Source organism: Dreissena polymorpha, chromosome 13, assembly GCF_020536995.1.
Source record: "Dreissena polymorpha isolate Duluth1 chromosome 13, UMN_Dpol_1.0, whole genome shotgun sequence".
Classification (NCBI taxonomy): domain Eukaryota; kingdom Metazoa; phylum Mollusca; class Bivalvia; order Myida; family Dreissenidae; genus Dreissena; species Dreissena polymorpha.
This window is the reverse complement of record NC_068367.1, coordinates 39,304,923-39,332,613: the sequence shown is the minus strand read 5'-3', so window position 1 is coordinate 39,332,613 and position 27,691 is coordinate 39,304,923. Positions and strand designations below refer to the sequence as shown.

At 34.4% G+C, this 27,691-nt stretch overlaps 1 protein-coding gene across 1 annotated transcript in view; it reads right to left on the bottom strand.

Annotated features, from left to right (window-relative positions):
- LOC127854605 (phosphatidylinositol 5-phosphate 4-kinase type-2 alpha-like) overlaps positions 1–21,552 on the bottom strand; it is a 37,231-nt gene extending 15,679 nt beyond the window's left edge. Inside the window, exon 1 of the mRNA XM_052389669.1 lies at positions 21,463–21,552. Within this exon, the coding sequence (XP_052245629.1) occupies positions 21,463–21,552 (90 nt within the window). The remainder of the gene's footprint in view (positions 1–21,462) is intronic.
- Between the last annotated feature and the right edge of the window lie 6,139 nt (positions 21,553–27,691).

The following is a 27,691-nucleotide window of genomic DNA, read 5'->3' as shown; positions in this document are numbered from 1 at the left end:
TAAGGTCTAAATCACAACTATTCATAATAATTGCCGGGACAATAATAATATGGACCTCTTGATATTTCAACTTACCTAGGTCACTCAACTGATACCCAACCCAAATAAACTGAGCCCTCCTTATCAGCTTTTGTGATGTTTTAAGAACCATTTTATAATTTTGTCCACAATATCATAAGGAACGAAATTAATATTCCGAGCAAGTTTTCTGGTGATTGGGCAAAAAAGTGGCCTCTAGATTGTTAATAAACTTTTTAGTTAATTACACCCAGTGCCCTAGTTTTCGATACCAAATGACCCATGTTTGACATCAACTGTGCTTTAATTGGGACAAATGTTTTAACAAGTTTTTATTATGATTTAGCATTAATTTTGTTGACTTTTAAGAAATCGCAAGCTTTTTTTAATTTAACCTAGTGACCTAGTTTTTTACCCAACATGACCCAGTTCTGAACCCAGCCGAGCTATCGATGGAATAAATGTCCTTACCAAGTTTCATACAGATTGTGCAATCAATGCAGCCTTTAGCCCTTTGCATGCTGGGAAATTTGTCGTCTGCTAAAATGTCGTCTACTGAATTTCTATAATTAGCATTTTTTTTCATTTTTTCCCCAAGAATACTATCAGAATAGCAAACAGTTTGGATCCTGATGAGACGTCACGTTCTGTGGCGTCTCATCTGGATCCAAACTGTTTGCAAAGGCCTTCAAAATTCGGTTCCAGCACACACAAAAAACAAGAACACAAAAGCTGCTTTTTTAATTTCTTTGAAAATACAACAACATTTAATCAGTTCTTTTAATTGAACCCATGGTTAGTTGAGATATATTCAAGATTCAAGACTATTCATGAGTAGAAACTTTATTGTCTTGGGAGCATTAAGAAAAAGTTTGAAACGAGAGGGCCTGAAAGGCCCAAAGTCGCTCACCTGAGATAACAAGATATTATTGGGATAAATCTTCTGACCAAGTTTCACGAAGATAGGAAAATAAATGTGGCCTCTAGAGTGTAAACAAGGTTTTACTATAGCCATATAAGGAAAAATGCCCCGCCCTCTCGCAGCCATGTTTTTCAACCAACCGGCATCATTTTTTAACTCATCTAAGATATTATCCGGATGAATCTTCTGACCAAGTTTCATGAGGATCGGACAATAAATGTGGCCTCTAGAGTGTTAACAAGATTTTGCTATAGCCATATAAAGAAAAATGCCCCGCCCCTTGGCAGCCATGTTTTTCAAGCAAACGTCACCATTTTCGAACTCATCCATGATATCATTGAAACCAATCTTCTGACTAAATTTCACGAAGATTGGACAATAAATGTGGCCTCTAGAGAGTGAACAAGGCAAATGTTGACGTCGCATGACAGACGGCGGACACCGGACAAAAGACGATTACAAAAGCTCACCATGAGCACGTTGTGCTCAGGTGAGCAAAAAATATATCATAGGAATTATAATATATACTTTTCAACAGTTTTCATTGAATAAGGATAAAACCTTAATTACCATGATCTGAGACTGTTCTTATCTAATTTATAATTTTGATGTCGATTTTTTACTTTTTAGATCCATGGTGTGCAAATTTAACACAGAAATGGATGCCAATATCAAATTATTCTATAAACCTATGAGCTTTTATAGACCAGACATATACAGCCATTAAAATGGATCTCAATCTCAGTTGGCCCACTGTTTTACGGCGCCTAATTACAACAGTATTGATTTCCTAGAGCAACAAATTGCCAAGAAATAAGGCCTAAAGCAATAATTGTGTTACTGGTCTGCTTCAAACAATTGTTTTTCACTTTGATTTTGCTTCTAACACTTTATACACCATGGGTGAATCTACAGATTTTTTTGATTTTTTTTTTACTTTGAATTTGTTTTTATTATCAAACACTTTGCAAACCATGGGTAAATCTACAGAATTATTTTTTCACTTTGAATTTGTTTCTATTTAGTATTATCAAACACTTTATACACCATGGGTGAATCTACAGCATTAATTTTGTTTTATTTTCACTTTGAATTTGTTTTTATTATTTAACACTTTATAAACTATGCACCAGCACATACGGTTAGTTTAGTATTGTGAACAAACTTGCCATGATGGCCTTGAATCGATAACCTAAATTCTCATTTAGGCACTAGCTGAATATTATGTAAGAAATGATAGGTGTTTACTACGTACAATTAGCAAGATGTTTTAATTTCAGAACAGGTCCATTTTGCCCACAAAACAATGACCTTTTATGCAGATTCTCTAACAAGTAAGTACCAAGTATTTTGACAATACAGTAAATTCGGCGGATGACCACTGTATGATGATACATATCAAATACCAAACCTTACGCACTGTATCTTCAGATGAAATTATTTTTTAAAGTTTTCATTAATAATATTTTTAAAGAATATAAGCTACCCCAGGGTGGGCCAATTTTTACCACAAAGGAATAATGTAAACAAATTGGTATAGGATATTTTTACAATATTATATAATAAATAACGGATCTATGAGCCTTGCGGTTTCAGGCGAGATTTTTAAGTATTCACTTATAAGATCTATTTTATCTGTTGTGTCTCACATATGCAAAAGACTTGAAAAATAAATAAATGCGGTCACCCAATGATCATTCCCGTTATGATTAATGAAAATCTGCCAAGCGATTAAGGTTATGCTTGTTTTGTTGGCAATCGGTTAACGACGGACGTCATGACTGACAGTAAACTACGTCGGATGCCGTTGAGACACCCACCAATATAGCTCACGTTGAGCAATTTGTGCTCAGGTGGCAGATAAACTAAAAATATAATTACTTGACGGAACAATTTATTGGTAGCATGTAAACATTGTATGAAGAAAAGAAACACGAAGGTGATTCCTCTTTGGAAGGTACAGGTAGCTGAATTCTTTTTGGGGACGTACTTAATCTTGACGCCGATTCTTTTGAAGACGGCAATAATTGGGCACATCATCTTTATCTGTAACTACGTCGGTCATTATCATCATTTTTCGTAACTACATTATGAGAGGTGAATTTCCATGTTTTTTTTATTGCCTTTTTTCTTTCGGACTGACTCATTTGGTGCATTCAGCACACGAATAATATTACGACATCCTAAATTAAATGAATACATCTTAACACATACGAATATGTCGACATAACATTATCAAAATATAAAACCACAAAATAAGTGTCAAAATAAGTGCAGCATTTACGATCGTAGCAAATTTCGAGCCTCTGTACTGTTCACGAACAATTAACTCGATGACGTAATGAATACATCGTTATCAAAAGTGAGAAGAAATATCGAGTTGAAGTGTCATAACTTAAACGGGTCTTCGTCATAACTTTGAATATTAAAACTATATAGAATTGCATACGCTTTATTCATGGTTAATACGCAAATTGCTGACCCTTAAATTAACAGCGTTTTATATATATATAAATAATCTGAATTTTAAAGCTACTGTATACTTAACTCAGACACTGGTTCCAATTGTGCCTGTGTGAATTAGATAGAATTATTGTTAGCGGTTAATTTGCATACACATTTTGAATACGTAGCAATTTATTGACTTTTATTAATAGTTGGAAAAATATCGATAACATGTCTTCTCGTACTATGTGGTGTTTGTGCAAATTCATCTTTGTAAATACAAACATGCTTTTCATGACTTTTATATTGTAGAACTCACTAAAACAAATGTTTTCTACACCATACCTATCTGTTAACATATGATTTATGATGTTCATTCTTTACCATATATTTGGTTACAGGAATGTTACTATTTAAGCTGAAATAATGCGAACTAAACGATATGTCTTATGTATAGATCTATAGGCCCCAATATTTTGCACGACGGTTACATTACAGTAAATCTATATATTTAATTTATTTTACGCAAGTATTTTTAACCCTGTCGTGATTGCTTGTTTTCATGATGGGGTTTCGTACACAGCAGTAACATATAATCTTTGCACGTAATAGCGGAGTTTACATTTGCCGGTACCCGTTAAATACGTTAATTGTGTAGCAGTAAAATTGTATAATATTTTAAATGTATAGTTATTAAACGCTGTATTATAATGATTAGACTGTGTTATATATAGACACTAGTTCCTTTAATCCATTTCAGACAAATGTCTTCATTTTTTTTTAAATACGTTTAATATTTTATTAAAGCAACTCATAAGTATTTGGCTTTAAAATTTGGCTGAAATGACTCCTCAATATGCACGGAGAGATGGAGGTATCAATAATTTTGTTTAATGACCATATACTTGCCTTCCTCACGTGGTTTATGCAGGGACCCAAGTATAGGTCCCTGGCTTTATGACACCATGTTTTCTTTGTAATTGCATGGACAGTATCCGATCATAACGAGATTATCGGTTTGTGATTAACAAATATGCAATTAAACACCGGTTTAAAAATGATGAAACAAAGATTGTCATAATTGGTGTGAACAATTAAATAAAAACCATTACATTAATCGAGAGAATTTATATAATGTGTAACAAGATAAGTTTTTACAGCTATATAAAGGCTCAAATCAGTTACTTTATGTCGTGCACATCGATCTTTTTGTTGTTTGTTTTCTTCCTTAATTGGGTTCGTTCATTAAATTAAATTATTCTGAAAGAATGTTCATTTCTGATAATTATTTATCTAAAAATGGTCGCGAAGATGTGCCAAGTACTGCAAGTAGAGAGGTTTATGTGGTAACCACATACCGAGCTTGTAGATTGTGTTCCACTCCCGAGTTTGTTGTTAGTAAAAACAAATAAAAACAATAATATAATCGTTCAAAAATGCATCTCCTTGCATGCTTATGTTTTATTCGGACATAATTAGTAAAAATATAGGTGATATAGTGCATGCTTATCAATAAAAACGATGATTATATCAACCTTCTCGATATGCGCTTGTATGAATTCAACCTCTTTTTGCCAACCAGTGGGCGGAGTCTAAACTTTGCAGGTGCGCGTGACATCACTCGTCAACTGGTCTTTACACGTTTGCTTTCGAGCAATGCCTTACGTCACCCAATTTTTACATTTGTTTACATTAACGGATTGAGAGTAATAATTTTATTTATGAAAATTGGCAATAAAATAGTTCCTAAAAGATGCATTCAAATTACCATGTTTTGGCCCGATGTAAGGGTAAATGTAAAATTTATATTTCATTTTGAACAACTAAGGTTAATACCACGCGTTTCAAGCCAGTTTTCTTAGCTACGATTAACCTGATAACTGCCGCATCTGCGCCGAGAAAGAGTTGTATAATATATGCAAGAGGTTTGAGTTCTTCAACTAAATTCATTCACAATGAAAAATGGAAATATCGTGTTAAATGGAATATTTTGAACGGAGCGTATATAGAAAAGAATCAATAAACAATGTTTGAATTATACGAGTCGCGGAAGAGAATGTTTATGAATGATTAAAATAGTTCACATTTTGCTGCGTCTTAACTAGGTGGTATTTTTGCTCAGCACAGGTCATTCATAATCTGAGGCTATTAATAGATGTGGGAAAATAAAACTACTTCTGATCAACAAGTATAGTAGGATATCGGTAGTCAACTATCACGCGTCTGTTGCGTAACCACGTTGAGAGTGCTTGCAACTACAGCGGGGTTAAATTTGATGTGTCTGGGAAAGGTTCTTTTGTTCACAACAGGTCGCGGCGAAAGCACGTTTTATAACAACGCAATAGTATATGGTTTAGCTTGTTTATATTCAAAGTTCTCAATTTATAAAACGTTGAACATGAGTTCACCAATAACTACAGCTATTCTAAAAACAACAATATAAATGCTTTATAATCGCTAAAACCGAATATAAAAAACAACTAAACGGTATTCGGCGTAAATGCTAACTTTGAAATAAAGTTTGAAATTTACGTTTCTAAATACAGTGGAAACCCTCTTAACCGGATCTTCTCTATACCGGAATCCTCTCTAAGCCGGACAAATTGTCCGGTCCCATTTTACCGCTATAAAACCATGCGTAAAATATCTCCTCAAGACCGGAATCCCCTCAATTCCGAATACCGGTCATTCTTTTGATCGATATTGGGTTATTCCATACGTTATTGTACCTCTCTAATCCGCTCAGGGCCGGTTTATTGCACCTTAGACCTAGTGTCAAAAAGTTGTGAATAGCGGATTAAAGACGCTTGAAATTAATGAAGGTGGTCGAAAAAATTACATACTTGTCCTGTGATGTACATATCGATCAATAGAGGTGATAATACTGATTATAATTACTGATAACAAACATAGAGTTCTTTAGTGTGTTTTGTTTTTGATGGAGGAAGCCGTGCTAAATTTTAATAACCGTTAATGCTATTTAATATTGTGTTGTTTATTACAATTGCAAATTTAGTGTCATATAAAATGGTGATTTGCAGAGTAATTGAAGCAGTTGCATTAAGATATTCATTTAGATTTTCAAAATGTAATTAAGATAACTAAGACTAAACAAGAGCACCGCCTTGCGGGTGCAGACCGCTCATCTATTTTCTTTTTAAAGGTGAAGGGACTCTCAATTTCAATCACAAAGGAGTGGAGTGAAGAGGGGTGTATAGTGTGGGGGTGTGGTCATGTATTACATTATCTTCCAAAAATGCAGAAAAAAATGCCAACAAAAATCGGGGGTGGGGGGGGATGGGATTCTTGGGTGCGATGGTTGGACGGTATTTAAAAAATAAAATAATAAAAATAATTATTTGTGTTTTTTAACCGTTTCAAAAAAAAATTGGGGGGGGGCGGTGGGGTGGGTGGAAGGTATAGTGTGAGGGTGTGATGGTCATTTTTCTTTCGACCCATTTAAGTCACACTTTCATAGCCGCGTCATGCGAAAATGGGTCTTATGGTGTTTCGGCCAGCGTAGCTCAAGCCCAGCTTGTGCATTTGCGCAGTCTGGTCAGTTTTAGTATACCTGTAGCTTTTTTTTAAATTTATTCAAAAATAAGCGAAATATAAATCATTTGATAAAGCTACTATTAATCCATAAACAAACTAACATAATCGTGTGTAACGTAATTAAAAATCATAGCACCGCCCTGGAATAAACATGGCTTATTTTGAAACGAACGCCGGCCATTATGAGAATGGTCGTCGTAATAGACATGGAGAACCATCAAATAAATTACAACTTCTTAAAACTCTTTTTTTTTTAACTTTCCAGCACTTCTTGAATGTTGTTCAACTGAGGCTGGATATTATGAGGAGGGCCGATACTATGATAATTAGGGATAGGCTATTTTAAACAAACGCGCGAATTTGGTCGTTCGTTGTGACTTCATCTGTGCGACGATGCAATAACTATGTTAAAGGGGCCTTTTCATGTTTGGGTTAATTGACAAAATTGAAAAAAGTTGTTTCCGATTTGCAAATTTTCGTTTTAGTTATGATATTTATGAGGAAACAGTAATACTGAACATTTACCATGCTCTAAAATAACCATTATATGCATCTTTTGACGATTTAAAAACCCGAAAATTATAAAGCGTTGCAATGCGAAACGAATTAATAATTTGGAGAGTTCTGTTGTTGTCGTTATATTATGTGAGACTACGAGGATTGCTTATATAAAGTATAAAATATATCAGGCATTGTATCCGGAAAGATGGCCGAGTGGTCTAAATGGGTATTACTTTTACTCCAGGACTCCAGGGGTCAGTGTTCGAGCCCTGCTGAGGGTTACCTTTTTTCTTTTTTCTAATTTTATTCTTGATTTTTACTGGAGTTTTTTATATATAATTTTAACATTTATCAATATAAAGCATTTTATAAAAAAAACTCAAAACATGCCAAAATCTGTGAAAAGGCCCCTTTAAAAAAAGCGCATGTCGTATTCTTTACATTTTGATGTTAACTGAATGCAATAATTAACTTGTTAAAATATCAATCTTTTTCAGAAAAATAACATCCATTACCGTCCCTTCTCTAGAGGTTGTATCAAAGTGATGCACAAGTTAGTGCTCAAAGTTTATTGACGAACCATCATATATGTGTATTGTAAAATATTTGCCCTCACTACCCTCAGTTTTTTTATGTAACACAAAACAAAATAATCCTAATTCATGAAACTTTTTCTTACATAAAACCAATACAAAATAAATATAATAAATACAAAAAATTAAGGTATCTATGAATTACTTGATATATGAAAGTTGTTTATAAATCGCATTAATTCCACAAGCTATACTTATGTAATATTAGCCTAAATTTTGAAAACATGTTCATCGATATTTAAAGACTATAGCGTATATGTATAAATGTACCCAACCATACACGATATAGTTGTAAGATTGATACATTATTTAATTCATTAGAAACTGTAGATGAAATTTTTTTTCATATTTGACCATACAAATTACACTACAAAGTGCCATTTTCAGGACAGCATCCGATGTCAACCAACGGGTACTTCGTCAAGCCGATATTCGGGAGTGACCTTGAAAAGCACATCAAAGTCGGAACCAGGGTCGTGCGTGGTCGGGACTGGGACTGGGGTGAACAGGTAAATTTTGCGCGCTGGATGACTACATTTTTATGAATCATATTGTTGCATCTTGAACGAGATCTAAGTCTTGACAAACTCTTCTAATGTTTAAAAACTCCAACCATTTCACCCTTCTGCTTATGTTTCATAGTTTAAGATCTGTTTAAGAATCGAATACTCCTTTTTAACAGATGTAAAGCACGAGTGATTTGTGCTCATTCGTCATAATGGTCTGTTCGGTGGTATAACACGCGGACTTCATTTAATATGAATTGAATTTCGGTATTCACGTTTTTCTTGATAGTTAATCCTTAACAATCATGGAAGACTAAATTATAAAATGAATTACGTAAGGAAGTGAGTTAAGTTTTGCTAAATCGTTGGGGTAAATTTCTTTTTTAGTGCAATAACACTGCTAAGATAATAAATGAGAAACCTCAGGTTGATTTAAGAATGTACTAAACACTATTATTTCGCAACCTACCATCCCCTAAAGACTAGGTCAACGTCAAGAGATATCAAAGCTTCTCAATGTTGGGATTTATGTTCCAGTTAACTCAATTTGCATCCTAATACTGTGAAATACATTATATTCAGAAGTTGCGATACAAGGTAATATACTCGTTTGTGGTAGTAAATTGTAAAACACACGCAGTCCCCTTTATAGTTCATTGTCAATTTATATTTCGGACTTCACCAGTTCTCATCATCATAATCAAATACAGTGCTTATTCTAGATAGAAGATTTTGTGTCGGAACCCATTAGATCAACATTTTAGACTGTAAAAAGTGCTCAGTTGAATGCTAGTTTGGATTAAACATAATCAAACGGCAAGTGTCTACAGACTAGTGAGGGATGTGAGGGCAATGACAGACACGTGAGTGCGTTTTTTTAGCAAATTCTATTGGATGACTATTCTCGTGTAGAACGAAAATTTATACGAGACATTTGATGTTTGTTTCTATTTGAGAAAATAAATACTGCTGATTCTGGATCGGGGTCGACTTCAACAAGAAGGTAAACAATATGCGTGATGGCAACTATATGGTGGAAGATTTTATATAACATTATTTAAATGAATTTTGTTTTGCTCAAGCGTAGGCAAATTATGGGTAACGATCATATTATCTACTAAACGTGTGGTGAAATATCTGTTTGTAACGAATCTTGCAGTGCGTCCTTCTACCTTTTCCAGTTGATTTATTTGACTTATCGTATGTAGGTCCCAGAAAGCGGAGGATTATACTATTTTAAGCCTCACTATTGCTGTGTAAGCATGATCTTCCGCTTTAATGAGTTTGAGGTTGATGCGAAGAAATCCTATTGCCTGGTTTGCATTTTGTGTAATTAAATTAAAGTGTTAACCATTTGAGGCTACTTTGGAGAGTAAGACCCAGATATTTCGCGTTTTTTTTTATCTTTTCAAGAATGAAGTCATGTAGTTTTTGGAAGGATGAAAGGTCTTCTTTTCTTGGTATTTCTAAGGATGTTACATTATACAGGATGGAAATGCATCAACCAGACCTGCTTCCATCGACCAGCAGCTTCAACATCTAGCTTGAGGTTTTGGGATTTGGAGAAGTTGTTGATATATTTGTAGATGAAACTATTTTAACGATTTTGATGTGTGTGCGATTTAAGGTACTTGCGCTTGCACGCGTTCACTTATATTTATTTTTTTCATACAGGGCAGTTTGTCATAGTTTTTTTAGTGTAGTTAATATGGTTTAGATAGTATTTTATCGAAAGTAATTGTAATTATACCTACATCATTTGCATGGCATTTCAGTAACACCATGGCTATCTAAAACAGTCACTAATACGGCCTTAATAAACAATATTTAAGGAAATATATCGACAACAGAGTTTAACGCGTTACATAATGACGCCAACGGAAATCTAAAATTATATTTTATCCACAAACAATGCACACACAAGTTGCTTTGTATCCTGGCTCTACAAACTTTCGTTGAAAATGTCAAGTTTCTGCTAAGTAAAGTTCCTGAATGGTCAGTTACATGAAGTAATGGAAACCAGCACACAATCAATGTTGAGATATTGCTATGACATCATCATACTGATCTGAACATGCGTTTGCTTTTATTTCATACCACAGGACAATGGGCATCCGGGCACCGTGACAATGGTTCACTCGAACAGAAGGGTGGAGGTCAAGTGGGACAAGGCCTGGTACAGGGAATACAGTGTTGGCGCGGAAGGCAAATACGATCTGTTAATTTTAGCAGATGGACAATAACTGCCCATGTTACCCACGAATTATGGAATTAACGCACATATTATCTGATGGAAAAATAACTGTCCATGTGAAAAGAGAATTATGAAATTAGCGTATGTATAAGCCAATAAATATAAGTGTACATATAGATTGATGCACACTGTTTTCTATACGAAAAGTACGACTGGAACATATTGGACGATGAGTCAATCATTTTATTAAGGCTAAGCGTGTAAATTATATAGAAAGTCACATTGTCTTATCATACTTCAATCAATTCATGGTTTAATATATATATATATGGTAAATAAATCACTGTTGAATGCTGATTCAATCCGTTCATCGGTAATTTTATAAATGTTAAATAAAACACACTATAGCAAGATGATTCAATCGATGCATCGGTATATATATATACTGGTAAATGTAACAAACACACTGTTGCATGATTATTCAATTGGTTAATTGATAAATATGTTATTGCTAAATAAAACACACGTTTGCATGATAATTCAATCGTTCTATTTGTAAATATATAAATGGTATATAAAACCTATATTTTTTATTTTTCAAATGATACATTGGTAAATATATAAATGGTTTATAAGCAACCATGGACACACATCAAGAATGAATTAACTTTTTATGCATACAAGTTAATTGTTATATGCTACATTTTTATATGCATAGTGGTAAATTGTTGTATGCTACATTTGTATATGCATACTAGTTAATTGTTGTATGCTACATTTCTTTATGCACACTTAGTCTAGTTAAATGCTGTGTGCTAAAATTGTATATGCATACTAGTTAATTGCGGTATGCTAAATTTGATTATTCATACTAGTTAGTTGTTGTATTCTACATTTGTATATGTATACTAGTTAATTGTGGTACGATACATTTGTATATGCATACTAGTTAATTGTGGTATGCTACATTTGTATATATATATATATATACTAGTTAATTGCAGTATGCTAAATTTGTATATGCATACTAGTTAATTGCAGTATGCTACATTTGTATATGCATACTAGTTAATTGTGGCATGCTACATTTGTTTGTGCATACTAGTTAATTGCGGTATGCTACATTTGTATATGCATACTAGTTAATTGTGGCATGCTACATTTGTTTGTGCATACTAGTTAATTGCAGTATGCTACATTTGTATATGCATACTAGTTAACTGTGGTATACTACAGTTGAGACTTAACATTGTTCTCTTCAATATACTACAATAGACATTCCGTGCAAATTAAAGCAATACTAGAGAACTTAAATTAAACAAGAACTGTCTCCATCGGAAGACATATGTCCCCAAAAACGCTTTTTGAAACCGAAACACAGATTTCGAAACCTAAACGCGGAACCTAAGTTCAAGGTCAAGGTCAAAGGGGTCAAATTTATGTGCGTATGGAAAGGCCTTGTCCATATACACATGCATACCGAATATGAAGGTTACATCTGAAGCGACATAGAAGTTATGAGCATGTTTCGAGCGGAAACGCAATTTTTTGATGATTCAAGGGCCGTAACTCAGAAGTGCCTGGGTAAATTGGCTGATTATTGAACTTAACCTAGATTTTATTGCCTTACAAATTTTAATAATGTTTGGTGAAGATCCGATGACAATTGGTGGAGTTATTGAGCGGAAACGAGAAAAAACTCAATTTTTTATGATTCAAGGGCCGTAACTCAGAAGTGTTTGGGTCAATTTGGCCGATTATCGAACTTGACCTAGATCTTATGACCTTACATATTATCATGAAGTATGGAAAAGATTGTACGACATTTCCTTGAGTTATTGAGCAAAAACGAGAAAAAACGCAATTTTTCGATGATTCAAGGGTCGTATCTCAGGGATGTCTGGGTCAATATGGCCGATTTATCAAACTTGACCTAGATGTTATTGCCTTACACATTGTTATGAAGTTTGGTGAAGGTCTGATGACAATTGCTCGAGTTATTGAGCGGAAACGAGAAAAAAACAAATTTTACGATGAATCAAGGGCCATAACTCAGGAGTGTGTTGGTCAATTTGGCCGATTATCTAACTTGACCTAGATGTTATTGCCTTACACATTTTGATGAAGTTTGGTGAAGATTTGATGACAATTGCTAGACTTATTGAGCAGAAACTAATCCACACGGACTAACTAAGTAACTAACTGACTGTCTGACGGACATGGCGATTTTAATATGCCCCGGAATCTATGTTCTGGGGGCATAAAAACAATTTTACAATGATTCAAGGGCCGTAACTCAGGAGTAACTGGGTCAATTCGGCCGATTATCGAACATGACCTAGATGTCATTGCCTTACACATTTTCAGGAAGTTTGGTGAAGATCTGATGACAATTGCTCGAGTTATTGAGCGGAAACGAGAGAAAAACCAATTTTATGATTATTCAAGGGCAGTAACCCATAAGTGTCTGTGTCAATTTAGCCGATTATCGAACTTGACCTAGATGTTATTGCCTTACACATTTTCATGAAGTTTGGTGAAGATCTGATGACAATTGCTTGACTTATTAAGCGGAAACGAGAAAAAACGCAATGTTTTGATGATTCAAGGGCCGTAACTCAGAAGTGTCTGAGTCAATTTAGCTGATTATCAAACTTGACCTAGATGTTATTGCCTTTCACATTTTCACGGAGTATTGTGATGAAACAATGACCATTGCTGGAGTTATTGAGCGGTAACAAGAAAAAAAAACTATTTTACAATGATTCAAGGGCCGTAACTCAAGAGTTACAAGGTCAATTCGGCCGATTATCGAACATGACCTAGATGTTATTGCCTTTCATATTTTCAGGAAGTTTGGTGAAGATCTGATGACAATTGCTAGACTTATTGAGTAGAAACTAATCCGGACGGACTAACTAACTAAGTAACTAACTGACTGACTGACGGACATTGCGATTTTGATATGCCCCCGGAATCTATGTTCTGGGGGCATAAAAACAATTTTACAATGATTCAAGGGCCGTAACTCAGGATAAACTGGGTCAATTCGGCCGATTATCGAACATGACCTAGATGTTATTGCCTTACATATTTTAAGGAAGTTTGGTGAAGATCTGATGACAATTGCTCGAGTTATTGAGCGGAAACGAGAGAAAAACCAATTTTACGATTATTCAAGGGCAGTAACCCAAGAGTGTCTGGGTCAATTTAGCCGATTATCGAACTTGACCTAGATGTTATTGCCTTACACATTTTCATGAAGTTTGGTGAAGATCTGATGACAATTGCTTGACTTATTGAGCGGAAACGAGAAAAAACGCAATGTTTTGATGATTCAAGGGCCGTAACTCAGAAGTGTCTGAGTCAATTTAGCTGATTATCAAACTTGACCTAGATGTTATTGCCTTTCACATTTTCATGGAGTATTGTGATGATACAATGACCATTGCTGGAGTTATTGAGCGGTAACAAGAAAAAAAAACTATTTTACAATGATTCAAGGACCGTAACTCAGGAGTTACAAAGTCAATTCGGCCGATTATCGAACATGACCAAGATGTTATTGCCTTACATATTTTCAGGAAGTTTGGTGAAGATCTGATGACAATTGCTCGAGTTATTGAGCGGAAACGAGAAAAAACCCAATTTTACGATGATTCAAGGGCAGTAACTCAAGAGTGTCTGGGTCAATTTAGCCGATTATAGAACTTGACCTAGATGTTATTGCCTTACACATTTTCATGAAGTTTGGTGAAGATCTGATGACAATTGCTTGACTTATTGAGCGGAAACTAATCCGGACGGAAAGACTAACTAACTGACTAACTAACTGACTAACTAACTGACTAACTAACTGACTAACTAACTGACTGACTAACGGACGGTGCGATTTTAATATGCCCCAAGAACCTATGTTCTAGGGGCAAAAAAAATCTTTATTCAAAAACTTTAATCTATTCATTGATTGGTGAATACTGACCCAGGTTATCATGACCTCATAAGTTTTGAACATGCTGAAAACCTTTCCACGTCCTCCATGGTTCGCGCGACGTTCTAGAGAGTTCTACAGGTGTCCTCTGCAGAGGCGGTGGGTGAACGTTATAAGGACATGCTCGGATGTGGAGGCACTCACAAGAAAGATTAAAAAAACTGAGCTAAGCATTAAGTGTCCGGATATAATCACTTAAAAAATTGTGTTGGCTGTATTACTATATCTGACAAAACCATTGATATTTGTTATGTTGTAACATCAAACAAAAAGAATGTCTTACATGTACGATTAAAAATAATCGAAGATCGCCCCACGCCCCTCACCGATTATTCTGGATCCAATCCCTGATGACATAGGTGTGGCATGTTTGCCGGAAAACATTGATCTAAAAAGTTGAATTTCATAGCACAAAATAAAATAATAATAATAATAATAATAATTTAAATTATTATAATTTACACGATTCGTGCATTTAATGAAATATTGCTCCCCGATCTTAGCATGATTTCATGATGACATATTGAAGCTTTTTAAATAAAAAGGTACTTTTATTAGCTCATTCTGTAACCATCCCTCTTATCATAAGCAGTCGCGCTATGCAAAGGGACGCAACAATGAAATTGAATTGTGTTGCATTTATTCCCCTTGCAACAGGGACATTATAAATGTGAATTGTGTTTTCGGAAAATCATGCCATACGCTATTTGAAATTACATTAACGCATTTAAAACAAAACATAACTATAAAAGCTAGCTGATATGCGACAAAGGAGAACATACAATCAATCATGTATTTTGTATGATAAACCAGTGGCCTATGCAATCGTTGAATAAACAATAAATTCACACGTAGACCACAATATATAAATGCACAAGAGATGTGTTTGTCAGAAACACAATGCGCCGCTTTGAAATAAAATTTCAATACATCATTTGGCAGGTTTAGAAATTATCTCCCTTTTAAAGCTAATTACCTCCCATGAATTGTATTTTTTTTTACTTTTGACCTTGAAGAATGATGTTGACCTTTCACCACTCAAAATGTGCAGCTCCATGAGATACACATGCATGCAGACAGACAGACAGACAGACAGACAGACAGACAGACAGACAGACAGACAGACAGACAGACAGACAGACAGACAGACAGACAGACAGACAGACAGACAGACAGACAGACAGATAGACAGTTCAACTGCTATATGCCACCCTACCGGGGGCATAACAAATATAGACCTCAAATACGATTTTTTACTTTTGCCATCGTGAAATTTTCTAATATATCTTTTATCTATTTTTTCATAATTGCACGTAAATAAACAAAGAGTGGGGAAAAGACGCGTCGCAATTTATTTAAACTATTTCTTGAATTTTGAATGATGTTATCATTTACAATAATAAGAGAACATAGTAAGGTCCCAAAAGCGTCCTCTCACGACGCGGTGGGTGACCGTTATAAGGACATGCTCATTTGTGGAGGCACTCACACGAAAGTTGAAAAACGGAGCTAAGCATACATTGTCCGGATATAATTACTTAAACAATTGTGTTGGCTGTATTATTGTTTCTGACAAAATCACAATCGTGATACATCGACTATCTCCGGAATCCTCCGCAAGATATGCAACACTATCCATGCAGATTTGTCGTGCCATGCTCTCACATACAAATGTAATGCAATGAAACCGTCGTGCAAGAGTTTGGCAAGACAAAAAAATACGATAAATTGTCTTCTGATCCAGTGTGACAAGATCATTGAATTCTGCACGGAGGATGCCGGAGATGGTCGATGTATCACAATTGTTAAACCTGTAATGTTGCGGCGGGGTTACATCAAACTAGAAAAAATGGCTTACATGTGCGATTAAAACAAATCAAAGATAGCCCCACACCCCTAACCGATTATGCTGGATCCAAACCCTGATGACGTAATGTGGCATGTTGGCCGGAAAACATCGATCTAAATAGGTGTATGACATGTATAGCATATAATTTAAAATAATTATAATTTACATGATTTGTGGATTTCAATAAGAATTGCTCCGCGATCTTTACATAATTTCATATGATGCCAAATTGAAGTGATTTAAATCTTAAGGTACCCCTCTTATCATATCCAGTCGCGCTATGCTAAGGGACGCAACAATGAAATCGCAGTGTGTTGCAGTTTTTCCCCTTGCACCATGGACGTTATAAATTTGCATCGTATTTTCGGAAAATAATGTCATACGCTAATTGAAATTGCATTAACGTGTTCCAAATGAAACATAACTATAAAAGCTAGCTGATATGCGACAAAGGAGAACCTACAATCAAGCATGTATTTTATATAATTAACCAGTGGCCTATGCAATCGTTGAATAAACAATCAATTTACACGTAGACCGCAATATTTAAATGAACAAATCTAAACCTCAAATACGATTGTTTACTTTCGCCATCGTAAAATCTTCTTATGTATCTTTTATCTCTTTTTTCATATGTCCACGTTAATGAACAAAGACTGGGAAAAAGACGCGTTGTAATTTATTCCAAATATTTCTTGAATTTTGAATGATGTTATCATTTACAATAATAAGAGAACGGACCAAAGAAGACGTAAAGACAGCGCGCTGATGGGGATCATTATCCTGTTCGCAGACATTTCGATAGGAAAAACCAGTAATTCAATAAGAAAGTGTCGTTTTAATTAATGCAAATAACTTTTGCAAATTCAATGCCAGAGCATGTATATAAAGTGATGCATACAATACACGTGAGTTGTGGCACACGATTAGAGATAACTCAACAGCGCGTGAGTCTGAATTGTCAGTCATTTAATAGGGCATATATGTTTATATCTGTTTTTACAAATTAAATATATTATTTTAAAGATTAAATATTAAATTACTTTTTTGAAACTAAAGTTTTTGGGGTGCAACAAAATGAACATGAATGCTAACGGTAAAGAATTTTGTCTCAATGCAAAATAAACTTTTACTTGTTCTCTTTTTCATCATAGTGATACGTACCACGTAAGAACAGTTCGAAAGCTCGAAACTTATCAGTTTTAGCGTTGTTTTGTCGTTGTCCGCCAGTCCGACCGTCTGTCACAAACATTTCAGAGCTGTATCTCAGAAACTATGTAAGATTTAAATAGGTCCCTGCTTAACCATAACACGACAAAGACGCCGACGAATGGACGAGTACATTAAACACTTAAGCTCGAACAATTTGATAATACTTGGAATCTATAACTCGACAAAATGCACACTTGAAGCTAACAACGTATGTATATGTTTTCCATCCTCGGTGACTTCTTTGTTTATCTCAGGACAAAACGTGCATTGAGCGTAGAACTCGTACTTCAGAAAGAAATGAACATAACGATAGCTACAGTAGTATTTATTGCAATAAAACTACGATCACATTTTGAAAGAACAAATCATAAACGATGGTTTAATGTACGCAAACACATTGGGATAACGTTCAAACAAGAAATGTGTAATACAAAAATCTGACAGCCTGTATCTTGTATGTGAATTATGATAATTCTATAAATTTATAAACAAAGTGATACATTTGGATTTTTTTCTATCAGAGGGTATAATGGGACACATATTAAACCTTAATTAAAACGGAGTTAGAGCCAAATAATGATACCATATAAAAGAGAACACTATTTATAGCAGAACATAACTAAGAACAAAGCATTGGAAGGCGATTTCACAGCACACCAGTTCAAACGTACATTTTAAATGATGAACATTAATAATTACCACATTATCACTTACAATGTGCGTACATATAAACACAATGTATACCGCCACATGATTTCAATATGACGAGGGCAGAGAACACATATGAAATGTCATGTTTAATTGTAACACTACATAATACAAAACAATAATCCAAAAGTACAGTTTGCTACATCATTTAAATATAATACAGTAATTCATTATGGTTTGAAGGTACTGCTTTAGAGTGTATTACCTTTTTGATTTCACTGTGACTTAAAAACGATGAAGTATAGACAATGAACCCACCAGAATGTGCAGTTTTGTCTTTTCTAAACATTGTATCGAAGCCTTCAATTTGTTATAAATCATCACCGATATCATGTGACAAGTGTGTTTCGGTGAAACATAAAATGCTATGTGTACATTCAGAAAATGGGTCTCGTATATAGTTCATCTTGTTTCATGGTCAATCAGTTTTTCTCCCCTAAATGCCTGAACATGTCTTATTTTGCCCGATCTTCTACTTCAAGGAGCCAAATTTCGCTCATTTTTTAAGAAAATTTGTCAGGACTTTTTCTACATGTAGGCCAATGCCTTTGTTATCAATGTTAATTCACAGTTGTTTTAAATTGGACTTTGAAATATTTTATTTTTTCCAAATTACTAACCCTATGTTAGTTCATTCGAAAATACACCGCGCTGCTCGATTGGTATTACGCTGCTCACCAGGAATCGGGTTTCCCGGGGTGTGATTTACTCCCGAAATAAAACCCCTCATGTTTTCCTCCTGAATTTTTTCCGACTATCATAGTAATTTTGTCTCTCCTCAAAAACGTTGCTCTTCGCTCCATTACAGTGCATTTTCCGGCTCCAATATCATCCAGTACTTCTGATATCCGGATAGACAATTCCAGGAAGTATTCTGGAAATCTGGATGTACAACTATTTAATCAACACTGTGTTAGTTATAATTGATAGATTGATTTGGTGTTATGAAAATACACCTGTAATATTGAGATGTTATATTTGAAAACACATTTGTGCAATAATTGTCATTTTTTAAATGTATTAAGAACAAAATAATCATGGTCAATTAACATTCTATTTTACTAATGCAGCCTTCTATAATTGCATACAACGAAATATAAGAGAAACATTAGGTAACTCACTTTGGACGTCTTGTGCAAAACTGTGACAAACCCAGAAACATTTATCATTTAAAAGTTTTAGAAATATCACAACGAAATTAATTTAAAGGGTGCAAGAGCACAAGAACAGAATGTTGCCTGCCATTTCCACATTAAAAGACTTTTGGTGAATCTGATGTTTAACAAAACATCCGTATGTCTTAACAGGGCATTTTCCACGAATTGACAATTAAGCAATTTTCTGTCGCAAACTTAGAAGAAAAACAGTGTACATGAAGCAAAATAACACTACAGACAATGCCATATACATAAAATTATATTTGTTAATGTCTAAGCTCCATTTGTTATTATTAAAATTAGTATGCGTTACAAACACGAAACGTTGAAACAAATCGGAATATTTCTGTTATGTACTTTTAAAATTGTGTTTTCATTAGCATCACTTCCATTTACTATAATACTCAGCTAACTTTATGACTGTCAGGATGGCCGAGAGGTTAAAGCGTACTAGTACATCGGACGATCACGATAAAAATCAGATTGAAACTACCCATCATTTGTTAAAAATCTATTTTACGCTATATTAGTGTGCTTTTTGTTAACCATGAGCTCATTCATTCATTTCGATATCTCTATCAAGAAAAGGAATTGAAAGACAAACTTAAACAGGCCAAAAATCTGTTTACAAAGATTCACCATAACGTGTTTTGCGTCAATAACCACGCATAATATATTTGTTGAATAAAGTGTCTCATTCGCAAAAAGGTACCTCTTCTAATTTAATTCTCAATTTGTATATGCGTTTGTCAGACATTCCGTAGATGGGATGTAAATACATATAATTATTTCTATGAAGTGTCTTATTCGAAAAAGGTTCACTCATCAAAACGTGTCTGATTTCATTTACAACTTGTATGTGTGTATGTCAGTCTGTCCGTAAATCGGATGTGACTACAAATTATGAGTTCCACAATTAAGACTTGTATGAAATTATAAATATTTGATTGATTGCAAAGAAATATTTTAGTATCTTCACACTCGTCCACGTTAATACATTTTTAAACACATAATGTTAAGTGCACAAAGACGTTTTCCTACAAATAACTACGACGTTCTAGTCCTAATAAGTACAGGGACACACCTTCGTTAATACTATCAAATACACATGTTTTTCACGTACCAATAATTGCATTTGAAACTCTTTATAATTTTAATGCATTATTAATTTTATGAATGAGAAGCACACTATAGCTTTGAACCTGCAAGTTTGTGACGAGATGTTGATCCCTTCTGTTTTTCGACCGGCTCGGTGGATCTAAATTGGTGCAAGCTCTTCTAACACCAAGGTTGAGTTTCGAACTGGGAAAACGTACCTTGAAGAAACATATCGGTATTCAATACAAAAATGAAGTAGTTTAACCTACGTCATCCATTCAAAACTAGTAATATTATGCACATGTTTAATCCGCATATACTGCCTGTTCGTGGCAAAGGTATCAATCAAACAACAATTCCAGATGACTGTGCATTAAATCGTAAATTCATGGAAACTATTTTTAAGGCAATAAGTAAAAGCACTGTTATCAAACGTGTATATGTGTTTATCATCATATCATTTATATCAATTTATACTGCAAGTATGTTTTCATTTGGTAACATAAACTAAAAATAAATAAACTGAGTGTCATAGATTGGTTATCGCGCTAAAAAAGCACACGAATATTGTCTTCGAACTGTAAAAACAAATTGCCTTCGTCCATAATTTGCAGAGACATAGCATGGTTATTACCTATTTTATAGAAGGAAATAACCGGCCGCCGTTCTAGAAAGCAACCCATTTTTGCATGGATCCATCGCAAAAAACAAACCTTGTTCTGTGTTCCTGTTTCCCGAGGCAATGCCTGTAAACGCGGCAGACAATCTACCGTCCTGTTGATCGTTTCATGTTCTGCTTCCATTTCTATCCAGCCTGAATATATCAATAATCTCTTATCCATATTGTTTGGTTCAAAACTTTAAAAATAAAGCACCTTAACATTAAAATGAGAATACCTATTGTTCATTGCATGTTTTTATTTATTTTCTATTCCGATGAAAAAAGTTGAGACTATCTTCTCTACGGAATACACTTGGAGACTTTTTTAACGCAACACTATTCAAACTTGAATATCTCATTTATGAGTTCAGATTTTGATTTTTTATATGACTACATTCTGAGCAAGTTAACGATAAAGTCATTCATCCGCGACGATTGGACGCTTTAGCACGTGGTGTATGTAAAGTTTAATATTTTTGCACGTGGAAATGGTGACACGCAATATTATTCTAAAATGTGTTTCAAGTCACTCATTTAAGGTGGGTTCTTATAACAGGAAAAATTAACATTTATTTAAAAAATGTACGGCTCACATGAATATTCAGAAGCGCAATCGCATATTTTGGCAAATCGCAGGTTACCTACCCAACGTGCTAAAGCGCCCGATCGTCACGGATGAATGATTTTATTATTAGCTTTCACCGAATGTAATCAAATAATCTACAATTTTAAACGAAAATCTATACTTATAAGTGAGATATTGAAGTTTGAAAGTGTTGCGTTAGAAAAGTCTCCAATACACTTGCAGGTAACCTGCAATTTGCCAAAATGCGCGGTTGCGCTTCTGAATATTTATTGGAGCCATACATTTTTAAAAACTATTTTTATGTCATCGTGATGTAAGAATCCACCTAAAATGAATCAATTGAAATAGATTTAGAATATTATTGCGTTTCACCAATTCCACGCGCAAAAAGATGAAACCATACATACCCCATGTACTAAAGCGTCCGATCGGTAAGGATGAATGATTTTATCGTGAGCTTGCTAAGAATGTAGTTAAATAATGACATGTAAAAAATATAATCAAAATCTTATAACTGAGATATTCAAGTTTGAAAAATGTTGAGTTAGAAAAGCATACCGATTACGAAAACTGAAAAAAGCTGTCAGCTGATCTATTTTTCGCGCTTCAGGATATGATAAAACTATGATATTCACTTTTATTTATAATACGTACGAACCATTGGTAATTAATCTTCCATTAACGTTAACATATCAGCCATAACCTTTGTTAATATTGTTATCGATACTTTTGTTACTGTTATTTACGTCTAAATATTTTCCATTTGCACGCGCAATAATCGTTCAATAAAAGTAAAGTGTTGTAATGCGTCTTCCCCGTCCCACAGGCCGAGCAACGATGGGACAATACAATAGTTCATAACTAAAATGATTACGAATGGATCTTATCTAAATTACATTCATAATAATTTACTTGATTGTTTTAGCTACTATTTGTATGCATAATGCTCGAGGACATATATGAAATTAACACACAAACTTGTATTTGTTTAACTTCATTGTTTACCTGGTACGACATGAACTTGTTCTTCTTTGGCTACATGCTATTCGAAAGATCTTCACCAAAAATTCGGTTCAACAGCGCTGTCTGCATGACTCCCTGATTCGCGAGTTTAATCGGCTAGCGGAATTTTTTTTAAAGATCTTTTCATTAATTATTGTATTTTGTTATGTAGTATGTTTATGTGATATTGATAAACACGGGTTTTAAAGCGAATTTCATTCATGGAATTGCATTCGTAGTGTTAACAGAATCTGATATGACGCAGACATATTAATTTATTGTTGATTCCAAATAAAAATTAATATGTCTGCTTTTGTCCATAGTTCGGCAAGTCTAAAAATGTTTTTTTTTCCGTGTTTGTGTTAAATGGAGAAAGTTATATCTGAAGCATCCATATGGTGCTGAACAATGCATACTCATTCTTGTGATTTGGGTTTAGAAACCATCTCAACATTCTGGATTATGCCATACAAACATTACTAACAACTAGTGGCAGCAGTGTCGAAGTCAAATTTCTTAAAATTTAACTATGGTTTAATGCGACAAGTAAAATAAGCTTATGTATGGCATTTTGACCCAGGAAATTAACTGTTCTGTAAAAATAATACATTTTGTTTTAAACGAGGAATGCAAACAGGTTGGTATTACTTTAATTGCATTTAAGAAAATACAAAGCATGGGTTATTAATCTTATTATTTAAATGTGACATTTATTTAAAATGCTAAAATTAAGAAATTCATGCATGTACGTAATAATTTGCAAAATACAATAAACACATACGTTTTTTTATCAGCGACCAAATGGCATAACATGTTTTCATGTAAATGTTATGAAAGCGATGCAAACGTATTGCTGCAGTTAACAATTTAACATTGTTTTCGACAAACAGGCTGACATTTTAATTAATTATAATGGTTTGCTGGGTTGATAACTTTTTAAAAACACAAACAACATTTTAATAGGAACACGGATATATTTTTATATGAATTCATTATTCGCCTGGATGTTGTGCAGCATTTGACTGGTGTTTTTCAGCCAATCTTGAGCGTGAATGATATCTTATGAGTATCAATTCGATGTCTCTACCTGATACTAAAAAACTCCTCATTAATGGGACCTTTTCATAGATTTTGGCATGTATTGAAGTTTGTCATTATATGCTTTATATTGATAAATGTGAAGATTGGATCCAAAAAGCTCCAGTAAAAAACAAGAATAAAATGAAAGGAAGAAAACAAAGTAACCCTCAACTGGCCTCGAACCACTGACCCCTGGAGCAAAAGTCTAACGCTTAGGCCACTCGGCCATCTGTGCTCATACCATGAGTGATGTATTTCATAATGTATGTAAGCAATCCTCGTAGTACAACAAAATATAACGACAACAACAGAACTCTCCAAATTATTCAATCGTTTCTTGTTGCAACGCTGTATAATTTTCAGGTTTTTAAATCGTCAAAAGATGCATATAATGGATATTTTAGAGCATGGTAAATGTTCAGTATTACTGTTTCCTCACAAATACCGTAACTACAACGAAAATTTGCGAATGTGAAACAATGTTTTTTTTATTTTGTAAATTTACCAAAACGTGAAAAGGTCTCTTTAATAGTCAATATCTCCCGTAGTAGTTTTTATTGGTGATCTTAATGCGATTAGCGTCTTTTTTACTCAATTAATGAACAATCTGCTTTGCACGACAACCTTGTAAATACGTACGAACACATGTCAAAAAATATTATTTTAACCGGATGTGAATGAGTTATACGTGTATATAAAGAAGAAATTCTCAACCGCTGTGCTCATTCTTAACATAAAACCGGAATGATCTTTACACCTCTGTTGATCGTGGAAGTTCTACTTGCCTGTGCATTGGTGAGTTTTATTTATTTTCTTTGACATCGACCATCAATAACTGTTTTGCTCTCAGTTTCTGTGGTATTTTCAGGTATTTGTTAACTGGAGATTGCATTAATTAACGTAGAAAAGTGTTGGTGTCGCTATTCTTCTGTTTACGTTAAGTTTGTATTTATTCATGATTTATGTTATGGTACGTGTTTTTTGTTTGAGTGAATAAATGAGTTTAACAACACCATTGTGTCTATAATATGAATACGAAAATGTCGTTCCTTTCATCAGTGTGTGCGTGTGTGCGCGCACGCATGCGCGGGTGCATGTGTGCATGCGTGATTGCGTATGTGCGTGCTTGCGTGTGTGCGTGCGTGTGTGTGTATATGTCAAAGATTATAAGGTCCTTTAGGGCGATCGACCGCTTTATGTGAAGACCCGGAGTTTGTGACAGCACTAACCGGACAGACAGACAACAGATATAGATATACATATTTTATATATTGCCTGTGTTTAAACTCCTTAGGCGGTTCCGGTGCCAGGACGTGGAGCGTTGGCCGGATACTGCATCACGTCAAAACATTGCAAGGCCAATGAGTGCTGTGTTCGCTTCAACCGGAATTCCGTAGTCCCACCAGACATCAAAAGATTTGTGGAAGGGAAATGTGAGCCATTGGGAGGGCTAGGCGCCGGTAAGCTTGTTTTACTGATTGATTTATTTCCTCAGTTGATTTATTTATTGATTAATTGATTGATTGATTAATCGACTGACCGACCGACTGGCTGGCTAATTTTGCTCGATCGACCGACCGACTGAGATCATTAGTTATAATGTTTAATCATATTATGACAAACCGAACGACTTAGTTCGATTTATTATGATCAATTAAATTATGACCGATCGACCGACTGAGGTCGATCTTTTATGTTCAATCAAATTATGACCGATCGACCGTCTGAGGTCAATATTTTATGTTCAATAAAATTATGACCGACCGACCGACTGAGGTCGATCCATTATTTTCCATCAAAATATGACCGACCGGCCAACTGAGGTGGATCTATTATGTTCAATCAAATAACGACCGAATGAGGTCGATCTGTTATGTTCAATCAAATTATGATCGACCGACCGACTGACCTAGAAAATTTAATGTATGCTCTAATTGAAGAATTGATTAAACCTTTTTAAAAGTTTGTATTAGTTTAAAAATTGGTACAAAAATCAAACGTATAAGTATGTCTTGTTATATCATGATAAATTGCAATGTCCTCAAAAACAAAATTTTGTGTAAAATACCATAAACCTCATTAAAAATATGTTTGTTTCTTTACCTTTCTAGGGAAGTGCATTGTCGTGGGGTGATGATATGAAAGATTCGTTTGTTTTTCATATGGTACATGACAAGATGCAATTTAAAATTTGATGTCGTTTTAAATGCTAAATACATAGACAAAATAAGAACACCCGTGTCGGTTTGTATCACTGAAGTAACATGTGTTAAACGTTTTGGGGGAGGGCCTCTGCTCTTACATACATTTTATTAATGAATTTCGCAATTATACGTGTCTAAATTTTAATATGCGTGGCATATGCATTTTCTCTGATCGTCAGTCATATGTGAGACTGAATGAACGGCTTGCATTTTTCACAAATCATATCCTGTATGATTTGTGAAAAATGCACGCCATTCATTCAGACTCACACATGACTGACGATCAAAGAAAATGTTTTAATGGAGAAGCATAATCTTCCCAAAAGAGTTTCTTGTGTTCTAAGCAGGCTCTAAAACAATTTGGTCGGGTTTAAAAATATTTTCATGAAGTCCAAATAAATGTAAACAAAATGAAGCATCAGATCCACCAGGAGGAGACGAACCTCATTATGGAACATTTATTCATGAAAAGGAACTGGTTGCCAAGGTATGACACAGCACTACAGCAATAGGACCAACACACATAACTACGCTACAATCACACAAGATGTATAAAACTCGGCCACTTGATTGAAACGGTCATTACAAAGTATTGGCTTTAAAGGGACCGTTTCACCGATTTTGCAGATATTGAAGTTTGTCATTAAATGCTTTATATTGATAAATGTAAACATTGGATCTAATAAGCTCCAGTAAAAAACAAGAATAAAATTAAAGAAAGGAGAAAAGGAAACCCCAACTGGGCTGGAATCACTGACTCCTGGAGTAAAAGTCTAACGCTTAGACAAATCGACCATCAGTGCTCATATAATTAGTGATGTATTTTATACTTAATATAACCAATCCTCGCATCCTCACAAAATATAACGACAACAACAAAACTCTATAAATTATGCAATCGTTTCGCGTTGTAACGCTTTATAATTTTCGGGGTTTTAAATCATCAAAAGATGCATATAATGGATATTTTAGAGCATGTTAAATGTTCAGTATTACCGTTTCCTTACAAGTATTATGACTACAACTAAAATTTGCGAATCTGAAACCACTTTTTTAATTTTGTAAATTTACCGAAATGTGAAAAGGCCCCTTTAAGGATCTCTAAACCTCACACTTGACACAGATTTATTGAGAAAAAATTAAGATTAACAACATTTAACATAATAATTAAAATAACAATTGATGGGAAATATTTCATTTGTATGTTTATTTAAGAAACAAATAAAACCATTTGTTGGATTCGAATTTCAACACCTGATTACCACATGCATATGTGTGTGTACAAATTCATGTATCCAAATGCGCATTATATGTTCAAAATTTGTTGAAACATAAAATATTACACGTTTTACGAAAAACTACATGGAAGAATATCGTGTAGTTAGAAAATAAACGATCCTAAATGAATC